Here is a 20,638-nt window from a genome sequence, read left to right as displayed (position 1 = left end):
GTGCTGGGATTAAAGGCGTGCACCACCACCACCCGGCCCTGTCCTGTGGATTTTTGAGGGGGCAATGGGGGCTCCAGGAACCCTGCTTGACATGATCTTAACATTCATTGTAAAGGAAAGGAATAGAACCAAATGCGATTGCTGGTTGGATGGATCAGTACGTGTGACTGAACAGGGTCCTCTAAGGAAATAGCCTCTGTCTGGTTCATGATAAAAAGCAATTTAGGGGAGAAAGAGCTTAATTTAAGCTCACAGTCCCAGGCCATAGGTCATCATAATGTAGAAATCAAGGTAGAAGCTTGAGAGAGCTAGTCATAGCACATCCATGGTCAGGAGCAGAGAGAAGTGAATACATTTATGCTTGCTTGCCTGGTCGTGTGTCCTCAGCTTTACTTCCCCACCTTGATACAGTTCCCACCCTCCTGTCTAGGGAATGGTGCCTTCTACAGTGGCCTGGCCCTTTCTACATTAATTAATTTAATTAAGACAATGTTCCATAGACATGCACAGTTCATCCCCACAAATACCCTTTCCAGGTGAATCGAGATTGTCAGTTAAAGATCGCCATTGCAGCCCCGTGTGCATTCCTGTAAGACTGAGTAGCCACCATTGGGTCAAGGCAAGTGGAAGCATGGGACAAGGAAGACTAGCTTTCTGAGCCATCAACCTGTTTTGTCCCCATCCTTGGATTTCTCGGCTGTGTCTGTTGTCATGGAAACCTAGCCTCAGGTCTACCTATTTCAGGGATGAGGACAGTTTGAGATAGCCGGTGGCTTTTCTTTTCGTGCCTGAATTGCATCAACTTCACCTCAGTTTGCCATCTGAGGTTCATGCCCCTAGCGTTGAAAATTTGCAACTCAGCCCCCAATGGCTAAGGTCAGTTCATCCTTCCTTGCTCCACTGTGGCCCTCCTGTGCACTGCCCTGAAGCTAGAGAGATTCTCAGAGAACATTCACCTGTTTCCTCAGGATGCCCCACTTCTTTCTGATAAGGACATAGCCCCTTATCACAGCCAGGAGAGTTGTTTTGCCCGCCACTGCTCTCGCTCTCCTCCCACCTTATCTGGGCTCACATGCCTTACTATGCCTTCCGTGTTGGAGGCTGGGGCTTCATTCTGACTATTATTTCAATGTTCATCATCTGTCCCATCACACGGCTTTGGCAGACACTGCAATCCTTCTGTTTTGCTTTTGGCTTTCTGTAATATTCCCAACTAGGCCAACTGCCTATGTGTCTTAGTTAGGGTTTCTATTGCTGGGATGAAACATCATATAAGGCAGCTTATAAACGAAAGATTTTAATTTGGCTTATAGCTCCAGAAGGCTAGAGTCCATGACAGTGGATTGAAGGTGTGTTGAAAGGGGCTGGAGCAACGGTTGAATGCTCACACCTTCATCCACAAGCAGGGGCCAGAGAGAAATCACACAGGGCATGGCATGAGTATTTCAGAACTCCAGAGCCCCAAGTGACACACGTCCTCCAACAAGACCACAGCTCCTAGTCCTTCCCAAACAGTTCCACCAACTGGGGAACAAACGCTCAAATATGTGTGCCTATGGGACCATTCTCATTCACACCACCACATCAAAAGTAATGTCACTCCCACACATGTCTTTGCCAGCGTATTATAACCACACAGCTATTTCTGTGACTGAGTTCCACATGACTCAACTCCAAGACCCACTGAGTCAGGCCAGGGCAGTGGCTGCTACTCACTGGATCGCATTGCCTGACACCGGGGTAGCAGCCTTCTTCTGTGATGAGGAGTAACTCAGGTGGTGTGGGTCAGATGTCTCTGCTGCAATTATTCGACTATTTGTATTTTAACAAAACAGCTACAAGTGATGACCCTGTTGATGAAAGTGTGGAGGCTGGGATTGGCTCGTGGGATGTAGACTCCCAGCCCCTGATCTAGCACAGTGCTTGGTCTAGCACAGATGAATAACAAATGTCACCAATGGTGAGCACTTAGCACATGTGGACTGAGTGGTTGTGGTGTTTGAAAGTTGTGCCATCCTAATTCCTATGTGGCCCAGCAGCCATAGGTGGATCTGAGGGTGATTCCAGTGAAGCCTTTTGCTGTGGTGATCACCGTAGTTGTTATTTATACTATTTATTATTTATACTATTTATATTTTTTCAGTGTATACAAAAGAAACATATTCTCATGATCAAATTTTATTTTGAGATTTGTTTTATTTTGAGTATTCAAAAGAAATGGATCCCATTTCTCAGAGATAACCAATCATCATAGATTGTGCATGTGTAGATATGTGTATGTAAAGAGTCCAGAAATTTCTATCCCACCTAAAGATGCATGCACCGTTTCATACTCTCCATTTTAGCAAACAAAGTTCTATGATGCCTCACAAACATGCCTGTCACACGGTCGTCACAAACATGTGTCTCACACGGTCATCACAAACATGCCTGTCACGCGGTCATCACAAGATGCCTCTCACGTGGTCATCACAAACATGCCTGTCACACAGTCATCACAAACATACCTCTTAACATGGTCATCACAAACATGCCTCTCACACGGGGACAAGAAATAGCTCCACCCTCTTTCCCTTCCCCATGCTTCTGCAAAGAGAATTATTGCCGTTTGACTTATAGACGAGGAGAGAGAGTCACCATTGCTCAAAGTTGCTTAGCCTGTAAGGTAGATGTCCGTGTTTCTTCTCAGTTTCTGTTTCCATCCCATGCCCCTTTCCTTTGTTTCTGTGCTAGGGTGGAAGCCAGAGCTTCATATATGTTAGGCAAGCTCTTACTGGTTTGGACTCTGAATAATAATAATAATCTTCTATGGAGATGCCTTCCATATAAACTTTCCCAGTTTGTGATGTGAGTGGCTCGTGACCGAGTTGACAGCAGCATCCCTCAGGTGTACTTCTATTGACCCCGTTCCTTGCTGCTGTCCCCGGAGCTGCCCCTCTGACCTCCCAGCTGCAAGGACTAATGCAACTTATCTATAAACTTTTCCCAGTTTCAATCCTGGCATCTGGAAGCTTACATTGTCTACAAGGTCCCTATCCTTTATCGGTCCTGGGCTACTGGGTTCTCACAGTGAGAGGAGCCCCAATATTTAGCCCGACTGATGTAAGAGCTGCAGACTTATCTACTTTTGGTCAGATGTGGGTGTGTGTGCTTGGCATGAGAACACACTAGAAGACTCACAGACGCCGGGAAAGAGACAAACTACTCAAGTCTCAAAGGAACCAGGGCCAGGAAACTTCTGGAAATCAGATGATCGCAATCCTTAACCTTGTTTTCACCCTCCTTCTGTGTGTGTTTGTGTGTATATTTGGTGGGTGTGGGTGTTGGCGTGTACCTGTCATGGTGTGCATGTCACAACATGCATGTGGCAGTTAGAGGAACTTTGGGATATCAGGTTCTCCTCTTCCACAGAGGGCTCTGTGGATTGAACACAGAAATCTGCCTTTTAGCAAGGACCGATGTGTTTGTGATATAAACTGAATTTGAGGAACTAATGACTTAAGGAGACGTCACTGGTTTCCTTTGGTGGCTGTGGAGGCAGGGCTTAATTCCGCCAGAGACAATACATTTAAATCGAGTTGAGACTTGCTTGATAACGACACAGTGTGGAACTGCGCTGGAATCAGCTGGCCAGCTAAAGGCATCCAAAGGAGGGCTTCTCTGCCCTCCCTCCATCATCCTGCTTAGCTGGCTGGGCAAGGCTCGAGGAACCTTCTTTGCGTCTGGTATTTTGATGTGCAGTCTGTCCTGAGATTTCAGTGTCTGAATTCAGAAGGTAGAAAGTTAGAAATGGGGATTTTCCCTCTAGCTGATATGAGTTCGGTGCCACATGTGAATGCCAAACTCAGCCGCTCTGCAAAAGAAAACAGTGCTCAGTGGAAAAGAGACCGTCATGGGGAAGGAAACCCAAGACAACTGGGTTTGTAACCTGACAGGGTTCCGCAACCTGGAAAGGCCTGAGAAGAATCCAGCTCTCTTAAGTTCCCAGGAGGTCGAATGGGGACCTCAGTAAGAGCAGGGGCAGCCAGAGTAGTCCCCAGAGAGCTGGCTTGCCCTGGTGCCAGTCTCCTTTTGGGGCTTCCTTTTCAACACTTCCTGCCAACTTGAAATTGGTGTGTTCTGTTTTAATTTCTCCTTTTACTTTGATTTCTTTGTAAAGAAAAGATCAGAAGTGGAAGGGACTGCTTCCCCCACCCAGTTCTAAGTCAGTGGATGAGACGGAGAACCTTGCACGCCTGCAGGTCAGGCAGCACTTACTCGTGGGTGTGCCCAGCCTGGCTGGGTGTTGGAAGCCGGAGCAGGAAGGTGCATGTGTGGCCTGGGAGCCCAGAGGAAGGTGATTCACTAGAAGACAAGCCAGGGGCCCTTGCAGCTAGACACTCACCACTCAGCACAGGAAGTGGAGACCTCTGCATTTTTTTTTAGACCCAAAGGTCTAAAAAAAGCCAAAGAAAGAACGTTAGCATCCTTCTAATTCCTCTGCAGCTGCTTCTGTCCTCAGGGGGATATGGAACTGCAGATGCCTAATAGGGAGTTAGACTCATGTCTTTATGGGTGGGTCAGTAATTTCTTTTCTTCTGAGAGCTAGACAGTTCCTGTCTGTCCCGCCTCCAGTGTCCTAAAACTGCTGTTGTGTCTCCCTGGATCTCCTTTGTTGGTGGTTTTGTTGTTGTTTTGTTATTGTTGTAAGGCAGCTCCTTGTTGTCCATGGTGAGAGGTTGTGAGGGACACTTAATTCCAGTGTGTGATCACAGGGGACCTTTCTGCTCCAGACCACCCTGATAAGATCATCTGACTGGTCTAGCTCAAGGTTCTTACCTTTTCTGGTAAAGAGGGATTTCATCCCAGTGGCAATGGTCTCTCTCTCTCTCTCTCTCTCTCTCTCTCTCTCTCTCTCTCTCTCTCTCTCTCTCGTGTGTGTTTGTGTGTGTATACATCATACACCATCCTCACTCTGCAGAAACAAATTCAGAACACACACCATTCAGCCTGTTCTATTATTTAAATCTTCTAAAAATAAATAAATAAAACAAGTCGTAGGAAGGCTCTGGCTCCAGTTCAAATGATGCTCACTGGGCCATCTCCCAGCTGACTGACTCATCCCCGTGAGTGCTTATCTAGTCGTGGCTAAAAATTCTCCAGGGGAAGGAAACTCCACCCTGGCCATGGCAACCACTGCCAAGTTTAATAACCGCTTTGATGACTCTTCATCATCACTGCGTTTTTCTTGTGGAAGTCTGTGAGGCAGCAATAAGAAAGGACAGTCTGTTCTCTCTCCAGCGTCTTTTACACATTGTGAGGAATCCTGGATGTATCCTACGGGCAGGCCACTGTGCCAGGTGTGGAGCAGAGGCAGGCACAAGCCTGGACCCTTCAGTTCAGTAGGACAGACAGATTCAGCCCAGCGGCTGGCGTCACTGCAAGAACCACAGTGCTCTCTCTCTTACCCTCTCTATATTTTTTATGGATTTTTTAAGACAGGGTTTCTCTGTGTAGCTCTGGCTGTCCTGGAACTCTCTCTGTAGACCTAGCTGGCTTTGAATTCAGAGATCCGCCTGCCTCTGCCTCCCAAGTGCTAGAACTAAAGGAATGCACCACCATGCCTGGCGCACAGCTCTCATCTTAAAGGGAATAAGATAGTTTATTCTGGAGCCATTCTGAGTGACCATGGCCTGAGAACACAGATTTTAGGTTACTCAAAATTCCATGCTCCAACCTAGAGCATTCTCACAGGGTTTACAGTTCCAGAGAACAAAAAAAGTCATAAATCAAGACAAGTTTAAAATAATTGCTGGGTCCACCAAAGAGGCAGGTGCATCAAGATGAGGGAAGCTTTTCTCCAGATCCAAGATGCTGTCTGACGACATGTTTAGTTCTTTGATTGGTGGAAGCTAGTCTTCTGCTATTATAATATTTTCTAAGAGGTTTTTATTTATTATCATGAGACCTTAGTTCAGATACAGAGCGGGACAAGGAATGGCTGTTTTAGGAGTTTAGCACAAGTCCAAGATAAAGTAATTGGCCTCTGAACCTAAAAAAATTCCAATCTTTCCACAGAAAAGAAATTATCATTTGTCCATCAGTCTCTCCAGACACAGAAACTCTTTCCAGAAGGTTGTCTTTCTTGTTTGTTTGTTTGTTTGTTTTTTGTGCTTATTTTTTGTTGTTGTTCATCGCCAGACACAGCTTCTTTTCAATTGCAGTAAATGAACGCTAAGGCTGCCCAGCCTCGTATTGTGTGGCCCTGATCTCTGCCGCCACACATGCCAGCTTCCATCGCAGTGCACCGTGCTTGCCTCTGCCACCTGAAACTGGCACAGCCTTGCTTCCCCAGGTCAATGACCTGAAGTTCTCCTCATGCTCTGTCCATCTGCCACATCCCCCAGGGGCCATCCACATCAGCCCCTGATCCTCCCTCCGCTCAGAAGAGCTTTCCCTCAGCCTGGGCTGGCTCCTCATACCACCCTCTTGGTTCTTCATTTCTTTTGTTTCCTCAATACCACATGATCTCCTGCCCCCCCCCCCCCCCGGACCTGCTATACAGAAAGACTCTTCATGATGATGTAGGAGACAAAAGTTAGAGTGTAGACCAAACTACCAGGAAGTAAAATTGCCATGCCCAACGCCCAGGACCCAACTCTCAGCTTCCCTCTCTGACTTTCTTCTTGACTTTCAGATACCGAGGGGCACATGTATGTGCATGTACCCATGTGTATGGGGTAGAGGGATGTGCACATATGTGTGCAGTGTCAGTGTGTACATATGCATGTGTATGCACTGTCCGTGCTCTTTGAAGCTGATCCTAGTAACGCATTAAAAGCTGTCACCCTTCCCTCTCTCAGCGACCCTAGCCCTCTGCACAGCCCCCTGCCCATTTGTACAGAATGTCACCCTCTTCTAACTGTAAGGACTACTCTCATTTCTTTGTCTTCTGGTACACTCCCTTGGCTGGTTTGGGAAGGCTTAGCTGCACACCTGGCTCCACAGAGACCTTTGTACCTGCTTCATGTCTGAGCCATGCAAGGCAGCATGGGCCCATCTGTAAGATGAGCAGAATACAGGAGTGGAGCTGGCTGAAGAGCACCCACGGCTCTGCCGTCTGCTCCTAAGGCTCACCCTAACAGTGGGCAGCTCCCCATTCCCTGACCAACTCTGTGTGCTAGCTCTGCATGGCTTGGGCCCTAGAGGTTTGCACGGATTTTGAAGCCTACTGATTCTTAGCGTCTAGGCTATATAAACTCAATGTTCCTTGCTCGTTGCTCTCTGACTGTTCAGGACCAGCCCTAAGATGAGACCCAAGGTGGCTCTAACCTCCCAATCCCGCTTGTCCTGGGGCAGAAGTCCACCTTCGCCTGCCCCTTCAGGAAGCCCTCATCCTACCATTTGATGACATCCTTCCTGCCTTGACTTACAGGGTCCTCAGACTGAAGTCAGCGTCCGTAGCCCCTCCCACCTGTATTCCCCCACTGTCCTCATTCCTGAGTCCTCAGGACTGATCTCCAGTCACTGTGGCCCTTGTCCCCCCCCCCCCCCGCCCCATCCTCCTGCTTCCACACTGTGGTTCGCGCCCAGGCCTAGCTTCCCCTTTCTTTGCTTTGGACATGACACTTGGTGACTGATTCTCCTTACAGCTCTGTCTCTGCCTTCCAAGTGAATCTTGCCCCTTCTTGTCTTCACAGAGGTTGCACTGTGTCTCTCAGTATTTCCTTCTTTGCCTGAAAGGTTTGGAGCCGCTCCTGGCATGCCATTGGGAGCATTGGACCTGGGTAAACTGGGCTTGGTCCTTGGCTTGTCCACATTCCGATTGAATGACTTTTTGCCTGCCACTCTCGGGGTTTCAGTTTTCCCAGCAATCACCGTGCCTACCTCAGAGTGCTGGGGAGAGAATGGCAGCATCCGTGTTCCCCAGATTCTTCTGATTCCAGTCCCCTCCTTCTAATAAGTTTTGTACTTTTTCCTCCTCAGAATTCGGTTCCCAGGCTGCTTGTTTCTGCCCCTAACTCTTAGTAAGGAAATTGTACTAAGTCTTTGTTGACCTTTGGTTTCACTGGTTTGTGGTCCTATGTCTCCCAACTCCCGCTTTATATTTTGTTTCTGCTAAAAAAACAAAACAAAACAAAAAACAGTCTTCCTGCTTTCAGGCCTTTCCTTCTTGATAACTCTCTGTCTCCCTCTTGTCTAGCATCTGTTACAAACTGTGCGGCTCTGTTTTCTCTGGACTCTCTTAAGGCTGCAAGCATCTGCATCTCCTCTCCTTAAATAGATCTGACCTCCCGCCGGGAGGACTTTTCAGAGGCGTGGAGAGTAGAGAGTGGGATCTTCGGCTCTGGGGCGGGACTTCCCAAGGTCATACCCTGATCCCTCCCTCACCCCACCCCCACACATACCAACTGTGCTATCAATCTTGGACAATCTACTCTCTCACCAACACCTCAGATGTTCCCATCAAAAGATGATAAAAGTAACGCGTAGCTGTGATTTAGGTTAGGGACTTATCGATTTACTACGTATAGAGCTCTTAGAATAGTCTATAACACTCTTACAGGCCAGTGAGTCATAGCTATAATTATTATCCCAGTGGCAATGCCCCTTCTACAGTGGCTTACATACAATGCAGCCCTGATAAGCCCTCATTATTTAACAGACAGATGCCACCCTTCTCCCACCCTTTGTTTTTCTAACATGAATATATCACGAATTCGTATACTATTTAATCCTGAAACAAAGAAGACACACCACAGGTTTAAATAGCTTTTACTATCACTTAAGGGAAGACTTCTGCTTGCTGAGAGAAGTGTTCTTTTCTCTTGTACTAAATTTGAAAGGAATGTATCATACAGTTATGAGGCAGGAGACTAGTAAACTGGAGACAGCTTCTTCTTCTAAAACCTATTTATCATGTCGATCTTAGGGAAAAACATTCCATTAAATACAGGCACGGCATCAAATTACATCAGCAGTCCAGAGGGGTAAGGTCAGTTGGGAGGCAGATTAGCCAGGGAGGTTTTTACGTTCGCTCCCTACAGAGATGCCCCCAGGGAACCAGAGTAAACCTGGGGCGAGTCAGGCGGTGGGTGTAACCTGGAAACCAGACCTAATCTGAAACTGCCTCTATGTCATAGGTCTAGCTTTGTCTTCTGGGAGCTAGGTTGTCACTCATTTCCTGCACTTGCAGTAAGCAGATCATTAAACTCTCTGTAGAGGTGGAAAATACGTCTGCCCTTCGGGTGACAGCAGGTCAGAGAATATATCAAGAATGTTTGAATCAGTCTGAACTATTTTTAACTTTGAGTAATAGCTAATGCAAAAGAATTAGTAGAAAAACAAATATGTGTTTCCAAAACTGCCCAGTGTGACTTGGGAAAGGTCTGGAGTTCCCATACCCCTCTGTTGGTGATAGTGTCCTCCTTTGCCCCCAGTCATCTGAGAGGAGGAACCTCAGTTGAGGAACTGCCTGGATAGGTTGGCCTAGGCACGTCTGTGGGGTTGTCTTGACGGGAGGGCCCAGCCCACTGTAGGCGGCGCCATCCCTAAGCTCTAGAGGAATCCTGAGCAGTCTGGAGCTGGAATTAGTAAGCAGCCTTCCTCCCTGGCTTCCGGCTCAGCTCCTGCCTTATATTCCTGCCCTGACTTCCGTCCAGGACAAGCTGAGATTTGGCAGTGTTGGATTAAATCAGCCTTTTCTTCCCCCAAGTTGCTTTAGGCTGCAGTGTTTGTGACAGCAACAGAAAGCAAATCATTAGCGGTGGGTTTTCACCTGTGTCCCTCCACGCCATCGGAGAAGGAGCTCGTACTCCTTCCAGACTGCCGAGGAGTCTGGTCTGAGAAGAGAGCTTTACGCCAAGCAGATACTTCTCACTGCTTTTATACAGGGTCTCTTTATGTAGCTCTGACTGTCTGGGAAATCATTTTGCAGACTAGACTAGCCTTGGACTCAGATCTGCCTGCCTCTGCCTCTGAGTGCTGGGATTAAAGGTGTGACCCTCCACACCCGGCTCAGATACATTTGGGGATGTTGGAAGCCCAGCAAAATAGGAAGAGACAAAGGCCAGCATAGACTTCTCCTACTGAAAACCCATATAAACTTTGCATAAGATGCGTAATTTAAAAAATTTAAATTCATATTTTAGCCAAAAAAAAAATGAAGTTTTTATGTGTCAAAAATACGTTAAAGGTGGAGAATGTGACGCACAGGAAGCCACTGGTGCCGCTGGGGACAAGAGAGGAAGGCCTATGTGCTGGTGACCTGGAAGCAGAACAGGGCTCTCCGGGAACAGCGAGGAGCTGAAAGAGGTCTGCTGTCCTGCTAAGTCCAGCAAGACTGGAGGTGCCAAGGGGAGGCTGTGCGAGGAATTGCCCAGGAGGTTGGGAGAGGCCCAGAGAGGAGCAGGCCCCTGAGGGAGCAGCCTAGAGCCAGCCCCCTTCCTTTCCAGCAACTTCTCTGTTCTCCTTTCTCCATGAGACACCTGGAACTGAGGAAATCACTGCAAAGCTAGTCCAGGGTCAGTGAAGTCTGTAGGGCCCTGGGAAAGGCGACTATGTTGATTCCACTGCTTATCACGAACCCACTGTGCCCATAGACCCTCCCATCCATTGATGCCACAAAGCACTTGGGTTTACCTACCGTCTAAAGTCAATTAGCAGAAACGAACGACTAGGGACTGTGGGACTAGGGGCTGCGGGAATCACTCAGTGGTAAGCACTTAGCCTGTCAGCACAAGGACCTAGGTTCCACCGCCAGCACACACGTAAAAATAAACAAGTAAATAAACCAACCAAAACACCCAAATGAAAGCAGGACATCTTTGAGAACACTGTAAAACAAGTGTTATTAAAGAGACTCAAGTCTCTGGTGGAGGGTAGGCTTGAAACAACTTCTAGGAAGAAAGTAAAACATACTGACAACTATAAGCTAGACGGAGCTGCAGCAGAGCCATGGCCTGGAGGCTAGCTCTGCTTCAGACGGAGAGGGGAGATGTAAAACGTGGGAAAGAGGCCGACAGGAAGGACGGACAGGCTCCGGGCTCATGTCTAGCTGGGGTCTCCATGAAGCACTCTACATGTTTGAAAAAGATCTTTGCCATTTATTTATTTAGCTGCAGTTTGATACTGGATTAGATAAAAAACCTTGGGAGGTTTCTCTAGTGGTTTCTTTTCTGTTTTAATTTGGATAGTAGCATCCACATTAATTTGAATATAGTAGTATATTGTTCTGAGGCCATGGCCAGACAAACCAAGCCAACGGTGGTGAGCACTTGGGCCGAGCAGGTGGGAAGAGTGTGCTCGGCTCTCTTCCGTCTGGTGTTCCTGCTGCTGGCACAGAGTGGAGTAGCCCTTCTATAGCCTTGTCTTAGTGGGAACTGGAGTGAGAAGTGAGATCTGTCTCTTCAGTGTTAAAGTAGGCAATTAGATGCTTTCCTCACCACTGCATGCGAGCAGCCAGACAAGAGGCAGCTGAGGGTAAGAAGGGTTTATTTTAGTTCTAGTTTGGAGGTACAGTTCATGGTGTTGGGGAAAGTGAGGCACAGGAGTGTCTCAGCTGTGGTGTGAGAATTTTTTCATAGTGTTTGGGCCAGTGAGGATGCAGAGATGGGGCTGGCTATAAAATCCCATGACCCACCCCACTTATCCACTTCCTCCATGAGGCTCTACATCTCAAACGTTCCATGACCTCCCCAAATGGTGGTGCTGGCTGGGAACTAAGTGTTCAAACACGTGAGCTATAGGGACATTTCACATTCTAACCACAGTAGATAGTAGGCGGTGCTACAGTTGGAGCTCATGATGGCGGCAGGTGGCTAGCGAGACCACGAATGATCCTTGTACAAGTTGCGGTCATGAAGGACAGGCACCAGGAATCGGACAAAGTCCCAACATAAAGTATGTGCCCATCCTTGGTGGTACAGATCAAGTGTGGCCCACAAGGTCTCACACACTTGGGATGTGGTGAGTCTCAAACACAGAGTACAAAAATGTTCTTGGTCTTTTTGGAAGTGTGTCTCATTCCAGCAACTCCAGGGTATATTACAGTTCCTAGATCTTTGAGGGATCTGTCATTTCAACCTTTCTTGAGTTTCCAGTCTCTTATCCTTCCACAGAATCTGAGGCTCTGTCCACTGGAACCAGGCTCCTCAGGAAGCCTGTAAGGTTTATCTCGGTTACCTTGGTAAATCAGGATCCTTTATTGTTTAATATCACTGTGGTGCAAGACTGGAGGAGGCTGTCGGCCATGTTTCTGACCTGAGTTCAGAAAGTTTGCTTTGCATGGATGCCTGGGGTTCTGTGCCACCTCCATGGGCACACAGAACAAAAGGGAGCAGCCAGATGCCGGTTTCTGTGGGAACCAGCAAGATGGAGGCTGCTCTAGCCCATTGTTCCCTGTCCGTGCTGACAAGCGTGTGCGCTTCCTTGCATGGACAGAGGAAGAGGTGCGAAGACCTGGTGCGGGCCTTTGCCTTCTCTATTCATTCAGGATCCACGGCACCACCAGCTCGGGTGTTTGTCTTTCTCTGCAGTCTGGAAGTTCTTCACGCATCCCATGACACACAGAACTGGGGGACTGTGTGGCTTTTTTCCTTCTCTCTGGTGGACAGAGGGGTGCAGCTGTGTGTACTGAATTCAGGTAATTGCGGGACTGTAGGTTGAGAACAGGCTTTAGTGAACAAAAGGGCCAATCCCAATTTATATTCTACCCTTGCCGCTGACAGTCAGCTGACGGAAAACCTCCCTCATCTTTCTGTGCCTCGGTTTCCCCATCTGTAAACTATATTCACAGTCCTTTACAAAGATCTATATTTAAAATGTTTAATTGATAGCTCAGATCCTATTTCTATCCAGCGCCGTGCAGTCAACATTTGTGCAGAGTGGCCATGCTTTCTGCTTCTGTGTGAAACGTTGTATCTGTCTGGCCATCAGGCCACAGGCAGGAATATGGAGCCCATGTGAGTGGAGTGGTGATGGATAAGGGTTCCAAAGAAAGCAGAGGAGGGAGAGGGTGTTCTCTGCCATCTGAAGACACAGAACATAGAATTAACACTGCCTAGGGAAGGTCAGGGCAGAGAATCCTGGATACCAGCATGGGGCTGGCCCCTGGCCTTCCCAGCCACCTCAGCGTCACCATCAGGGTCTGCTCTCCACGTACCTGGGAAGTGTGGTCAGAAAAGCACAAAGACAGCAAACACACAAAATCACAGTCTGTCAGTCCCCTGACAGTCTGAAGCACACAGTGGATGACACAGGAAAGGGACCCCGTAGGGCCAGCGTACCCTAGATAAATAGTAAAGCTTTATGGGCTCTGCACCCCTTTCGGGAGATCTTATATGCTTCATAGATAAAGCTTCTTGTTCTCTTCTGAAATGATGGGTTCATTGGAAGAATAAAATGCATGGAAACCCAAGAAAAGTTAAATTCACCAGCTCTGCAAAGACCCTGGAATTGTGGGGAGCAGTGACCCCTGTGTGACTGGAACAAAAGCAGAGGCACCGCACTCAATGTCCTCTGTGGAGCCTCTGTGATCGTGGCAGCTGGGGAGCCAGCTTTGCAGTTTGCAAGTGAATCAGGCCAGTCCTGGTTTCTCCCCAGTACCTGGACGTTTATGTCCTGTACCTCGCTACTCTTCATCCTCCTCTCCCCTCTCTTTAGCCTCTTTCTCCTTCACCATCAAAGAAGCCCACTTGTCTGGGCATATCCTAGGCCTGCGGTCTATCCCTGGGTAGCTCTTGCATTGAAGACACCAGCATGCTCTGTGTGCTCTGCCAACGGGGTAACCAGGAGTCATCTCCAGACTTCCCCTCAAGCTAAAGACACTGCAGCAGCGTCAGTGCAGATGGGACACCCTAGAGAATGAGTACAGGAAGGCATTTTAAAGCCTGTGGCCTTCCACCCGGCCCCAGAGAGCCTGGCTTGGCTGTGTCTTGAAGCTACTGTTTCCTGGGGTATATCTTTCAGCTGTAAGAAAATGGAGACAAAGGCCTTGCAAAATGAATGAGTTCCTTATCTTCCTCCTACCAGGGATGGGGTGGGTGAGGGGAGCATCTAGATGCACTGCTTCTTACGCTAGGGGAAGATGGAGTGACATGGTAGGGTCAGCCTACAGAGAGCTCCAGGAGGCTCCATCAGATCTACCTGCTTCTTGCCATCCTGACTGGTCCTCGCCATCAGTTGCCCCGTGCATACACACACGTCTGAAGGCCACGCCGTGAAAGGCCACAGCAGAGCTGGCCAAACACACATCAGCTTGACCTAGATGGGAAGGCAACAAAGACCCCTGGCCTTGACTGTATGAGAGGTTTGAGGGTGGTTTAGGAGGTCGACTCCAATATTAGGGTGTCAGTTAGCAAGGAGAGATTTGTTTTGATTTGTGGGTAGGAGTAGTAGAAGAAACTGTCAACTCTCCAGGAACCAAACAACCGGGGCTGAGGACACATGCTTTGTTCCAAAGTGTTTTGGATATTTTTTTAGAGTGAGAAGTTTTGTGCTTTTAAGCAAAATTATGACTTTTTAAAGTTTATTTTTATCTTGTGTGTATGAGTGTTTTTCTGCATGTATCTATGTATACCACGTGCATGCCTGGTGTGCTCAGAGTCCAGAAGAAGGCATGGGATCCCCTGGAACTGGAGTTACAGATAGACTGAGCCAACACGTGGGTGCCAGGAGCTAAGTCTCTGCAGAACAGCCCTTGCGGCACGCTCAGCCATCTCTCTAGCCCGACCTCTGATACACTTCGTCTTTGCTTTCACTATCACAGTGCGTGCTTCCATGCCACAAACTCCAAGAGCTGCAAGCTCTTTTTCAAAGGGTTTGAGATGTTTAAGGGATATATTATCATTTACTTTACATTTTTTATTTTTGTTCAAGCCGCCGTTGTTATAAGCACTGTCACTATGATATTCTCTGGGCCTAAAGGTAAGCAAAAAGTCCACAAGACCTTGGGCTAGGTCCTCCAACAAAAGAACAGTCTACTTTGGGCAAGAAAAATGTATTCCTTAACCCAGCATTCTTTTGTCCTTTGGATTAGCAAAGTGACTATTGTCTGTCTATCTATGTATTATCTACCTTTTATCTTTGTATCTATTTGTCATCTATCTGTATGTGTATGTGTGCATCTATGTGTGCATATATTATCCTGTTGAACTACAAAAGCATCTTGTATAAGAAGAAAAGATACAATTATATATTATAATTGATATATAACACATATATTGATTGGCTTGTTAACCATAGTAAGTTTTGTGGAACAGCTACTTCGAAGATCAGTTAACCTGAAAGTGGAAGGAGTTAAAAAAGAATAACACAGAATAGTAGTTGATAGGACCCATGCTTGATCTTTTGGGCTCAATCTCAGCAAATGGAAAAAAAATAAATAAATAAATAAATAAAGAAAGAAAGAAAGAAAGAAAGAAAGAAAGAAAGAAAGAAAGAAAGAAAGAAAGAAAAATCAAAATCAGGTCTGGGGAGATGGCTGAGTCAGAACAGTGCATTCAGAATGAGCACAAGGACCCGAATTTTATCCCCAAGCCCATATTAAAGATACCAGGTGTGACAGCTTGGGCTGACGAGCCCAGAGCAAGGGAGATGGGAACAAGCAAATTCCCGCGGCTCAACGGCCAGTCAGCCTAGCGTGATCAGTGAACTCCAGGTTAATGAGAAGCCGTGACTCAAAAAAAAAAAAACCAAGGTTTACTGGAGGGATCACTCAGTGGTTAGAGCACTTGCTTCTCTTCCCGAGAGCTCAATAATGGGCAGCGTATAGCTCCCTGTAAATTCAGCTCTAGGAGTCTGATGGGAGATCCGATGCCCTCGTCTGGCCTGTGTGCATCTGCATACACCTGCGCATACCTTCCCACAAAACACATAACATGCAACCAATTGTTTTGTTTAAGTTTTTAAAAACCAAACCAACCAGCCAACAAAACCCAGGCCTGGAAGAGGAACAACAAAACCAAATTTTGTTTGAAAAATGCCACAATGAAACCGAATTCTTTGTAAGTGAATAACTTTTCTTTAAAGGCTGTTTAGGAAGATTGTTCTCTGATGCCACATGCATGTGAATGCATGGATGTGAATGTTTGTGCATACCTCCCCATGTGTGCCTGCATGCATTGAGAGAAGTCATCATGACTCTGTAAGGAGCAAGGATAGAACATGAAGCAGGACATATCCTATTTGAGGATGCCTTCAAATACCAGCACGGAGGGATATGAGAATGAAGTGTGTGTGTGTGTGTGTGTGTGTGTGTGTGTGTGTGTGTGTGTGTAAGAACCATGCCATGAGCGAGAACTCAAGGGTAGGATCTCCCTGGAGCTTCGGCAAGTGGCTCAGGTACTGTGAGCAGGGACCCATCTCAGCACTGTCTTCTTCTTTCAGATTGATGACCCCGACAGCACCCTTGAGGAGGTAATTGAAGAGGCTGACGCTGTCACCTCCGTGAACAATCTGGGAAGCAAGCAAGCCTTGAATGCAGACTATCTCGACTCTGACTATGAAATCGGACAGCTGTACCCATTCCTCCTTAGCAGTGACCTCAAGATGTCCACATTCCCACTCACAAATTCAGTTCCAATGACCCAGTCTTTCCGGGAACGGTGGCACATGAATCTTGACAGCCTCATGGACCGAGCCTTGATCCCACACTGTGGCGATGGCAAAGACCTGTACATCATCACAGGTGCTGTCCCCTCAGACTACAGAGTTAAGGGCAGAGTAACTATCCCAGAATTCGTCTGGCTGGCAGCCTGCTGTGACGTCCCTGGAGGAGGCTGGGCCATGGGCTTCACCAAGCACACCCAGGCTAGTGATATCATAGAAGATATTATGGTGAGAGACCTTGAGAAGCTGCTTCCTCAAAAACCCCAGCTGTTCCGGGACAACTGTGGGGAGATGGAGCAAGACACAGAGAAGATGAAGAAGATTCTGGAAGTGGTCAACCAGGTCCAAGATGAGGAGCGATCTCTGCAGTCTCAGGAGAGCACGAGTCCCCTCGCCAGTGCCCAAAGCCAGAGGTCTGCCCTGCCGTCCCCAGAAGCACCAGAGGGAGGAGGCAGCTTTCTGGGGAAAGTTCTTGGTTTCCTTTTGACCCCAGTCATCAAACTTTTCCAGTTAATTTATTACCTCGTGATGACAGTCCTAAGGAATGTACTCCATCTCCTTTGGTTTGTGGCCAAGCAGGTGATCAATGGCATTGAGAGTTGTCTTTACCGTCTCGGTGCAGCCACCGTGTCCTATCTCGGGGCCATTGGACAAGAGTTGGTGGGCATTCCCTGGAAAGTGCTCAAGGTGGTGGCCAAAGTCATCAGGGCCCTTCTGCGGATCCTCTGCTGTCTGCTGAAGACTGTCTGCCGAGCTCTGAGCATCCCTCTCCGAGTGCTTGTGGATGTAGCCTCTTTCCCTGTGTACACGGTGGGGGCCATTCCTGTCGTGTGCAGGGACATTGCTGTGGGCCTGGGTGGCATTCTCTCCCTCCTCTTTGGCACTGCATTTGGCACCATGGGTGGCTTGTTCCAGGTTGTTTTTAGTATCTTCAAGCGGGTTGGCTACAAGGTTACTTTTGACAATTTTGGGGAGTTTTATAACCCAAACACATCCTAGTGTCCGTTGTGGTAAATTTCATTATTTTTCAATAGAGAGCTAGACTGGTCTGTTTTTACAGCAGGTTTCTGTTGTCAGCTATGGTGTTATGTTCACCTGGGGGGATGGGTTGTCTTTTTCTGCAAAGGAGTTTGGCACAATTTAAATTTGATCTAAGAGCAATGTTTCGGGTAGGTTCGGGGTCATGGTCCACTGTGCCCTGCAATTATTCATGCAAGCGTTCCCTGAGCATGGTAACTTCAGCCCTGTGCTCTGACTCAGTTCAACACCTGGGCTGACCCAGGCTTGTTAGGAAACTAAACACAAGCGGGGAGAAGATAGCATTAAAAGTTATGAGAAGTGGAGAAAGAATCTTGTGCCTCCAAATGCTCTTAGAGATTTAAGGCAAATGATCCAAACATTGTTGTCCAGTCTCTTTGCATCTCCTTCTATTCCTCCCCGACCCAACCATCCCTGGCCATGCGTCGGTGCCTGCTCTGCTGAAACCCCTCCCTACAGACGCAGCCTCTGCTGCGAGTTTGACCTTTACTTGATCTCGAGGGCTTGTTTGATTTTCATTTTCTCCCAAAGTTGAGTTCTGCTAAATCACAATTCTTATGCCAAATATGGCATAATAAAATTTGAATACAACCCTGATTAGGCTAAGTCAGGTCTCTCCAGGTGTAGAATGGAAAGGAGACAGCAGTAAGTAGGCGCTGTGTCCGAAGGCATTCTTAGGGAGGCTTCATCGACTTACATTAAATCTCTGGTTGACAAGGTTAAACACAAAGATTTGCATGTTAATCTAATAATATGAAACTTCATATTTCGCGACATCTAATGCATCAAATGAGTACTCGATACCATAAAGCACTCTGACTTCTCTCCTGAAATGATTGTTACAACTATCTAGGTAATAGACAAGATGAAAAATATTCTGGCCATCTTGGGCAGAACTATATTGTATGTACATATTTAAAAATCATTGTCTCTTAGACCACTATTTTTATAGTGTATTTGAGGCTAAAAAAAAATATAAGCCCTCCATTAATGCTAGCTAAATTTGAGAGCTTATTCCCGATTTGATCAATCACTTGTAATTTTAAATCTTGCGCTAAAAATTATAACAAAGGGAACCAAACCGGCTTTGTGGGAACCAAGCATTCCCACGGTGGGAATGGATTGTCTAGTATTTTCCTGAGTGTTCCAGAGAGTTGCTGTGAAGAGGAAAAGGGCCGAGTGTGGACTTAACTGGGGGATGTACCGGTTGGCCGGAAGTAAGCTGTAAGAACTAGGAGTCCAAAAAGAAAGCAAAAAGGGAACAGTACATCAGCTGTTCCCAGAAAGCAGTGGCATATGAGAACCTGGGTGTAGCAAGAACCAAGTTTTGCAGATGATTTGAGTCACGCCAGAGAGAACTAGCAGCCTGCAAACTTCCATGCGATCGTAATCTGGAATCTGGACCACGGACCTCGCTTGGGTAGATGCCTACTGTTGAAAGACTTGGAGCAGCATTTGCCAGGAGTTTTCACTGTGTAAATGGGAATGCGAAGGCTTGTGTTGGCACTGGTGGGTCATGAAAGGGACTCTCAGAAGTTGCCAGAGAAGCAATCTGGCTAAACCCTCAATTTTTTTTTTTTTTTTTTTTTTTTTAGGTCTCAGAGGCACAAGGAGACTGTAGACTTGGTTTTGTTAGCAGGGTCAGCTGGAAGCAGGTTGTGACGAGCTAAGATGCCCCATCACACAGGTGTGCCCCCTGAGTAGGATTTTATCCCCCGCCAAAGACTCCAGACTCTGCATCATCAGTTGAATTTGGCAGGTTAATGGAACGCCAGGAATCCACGCAAGACTGCATCTCATGCGGCCCTCTTTCCCTTTTAGTGAATATTTGCATTCTGAGAGGCCCTAGCAGGGTACCCATGGCATCTGAGCCCCTTTCAGGGAACCATTGGAACTGTCCCCATATTCAGATGTCTGGTTATTTATTTTTGTGTGGCTTTTTTTAATATGGGAAAGGATAAGAAGACAAACATATCATTCGGGTTAGAGAACTGAGACCCTTCATTCTGGAGTTTCTTGTTGGTAGGGCCTGGGAGTCACTGGAACCAGCTGCACGTGGCTCTGAACTCCTCCAGGTCACTGGGCTGCTGGTCCATTCCCAGTAGGTTACGTGGGGTTCTGGGGTGGGAGTTTAGGAGGCTAAGCCTTCAGTTTGGAGCTTTGGCTGTGGCTTCATTCTGTTCTCAGGTCCTAGGGGGATGGTGGCTGACTCTCACTCACGGAGCTGTATTTTCGGCCATGTTCTTGGATGCACCCTCTGCCTTTGTGCCTTCTCCACCCAATGCTAACTTGGGAATGGAAGGATCCTTGGTCTTCATTCACCCAGCCCCCTAGCAAACATGCATTCGGTCATCAAGGTTGCAGGGGTGGAAAAAGCTCCATCCACAAGGAGTTCCCAGGATGGTGGGGAAACAGGTAATACAGCCCATGCTGTGACCGGTCACAACAAGCACCATGCTGAGGATATTTGCCCTGGTCCCTGGAGCACAGGAAGAAAACCTGCAGGATGGGGAATGAAGGACGCCGTTGCAGAGGCTTTGGCCACATCAAGCTATGTACAATGCTCTGCGCCCTGTAGATGCTCAATAAAGTCATTGTTGATAGCGCAGTGGTTCCGTGGGGTTCATGGGGGGCATCTGAATGCTTGGAATGAGGTTTGGGGTTCTCTAGGATTACTTCCTTCACTCCCTTTTCCTCTGTGAGGCCAGAGAGTAAACCAAGCTCATGCGAGGAGAGTGCCCTACTACTGAGTTACACACCATGCTCATTTTCTTCTCTGTATCTGTGTGTGTACACGCGTGTGCATGTGTGGAGGCCGGAGGTTGAGGCCAGGTGCCTTCCTCTAGCTCTCCACTTTGATTTATTGAGTCAGTGAGTTCAGTCTCTCACAGAACCTGGAGCTCACTGGCAAGTCTAGCTCTGGGGTTACAGGTGTGTGGGGTGCTGGGGATCTGAACTCATGTCTCCAGCTTCTGCAGCAGGCACGCTGCCATCTTCCCGGGCCCTTTATTTT

The 20,638-nt window shown here is 47.5% G+C and overlaps 1 protein-coding gene across 1 annotated transcript in view; it reads left to right on the top strand.

Moving 5' to 3' along the window:
- Endod1 (endonuclease domain containing 1) overlaps window positions 1–20,254 on the top strand; it is a 30,924-nt gene extending 10,670 nt beyond the window's left edge. The window contains exon 2 of the mRNA XM_057768722.1: window positions 16,366–20,254. Coding sequence (XP_057624705.1) covers window positions 16,366–17,586 — 1,221 coding nt within the window. The 3' untranslated portion in view covers window positions 17,587–20,254. The remainder of the gene's footprint in view (window positions 1–16,365) is intronic.
- Window positions 20,255–20,638: the final 384 nt, after the last annotated feature.

This window comes from Chionomys nivalis, chromosome 4, assembly GCF_950005125.1.
Source record: "Chionomys nivalis chromosome 4, mChiNiv1.1, whole genome shotgun sequence".
In the NCBI taxonomy this organism is placed as follows: domain Eukaryota; kingdom Metazoa; phylum Chordata; class Mammalia; order Rodentia; family Cricetidae; genus Chionomys; species Chionomys nivalis.
This window is presented reverse-complemented; position numbering and strand designations above follow the sequence as displayed.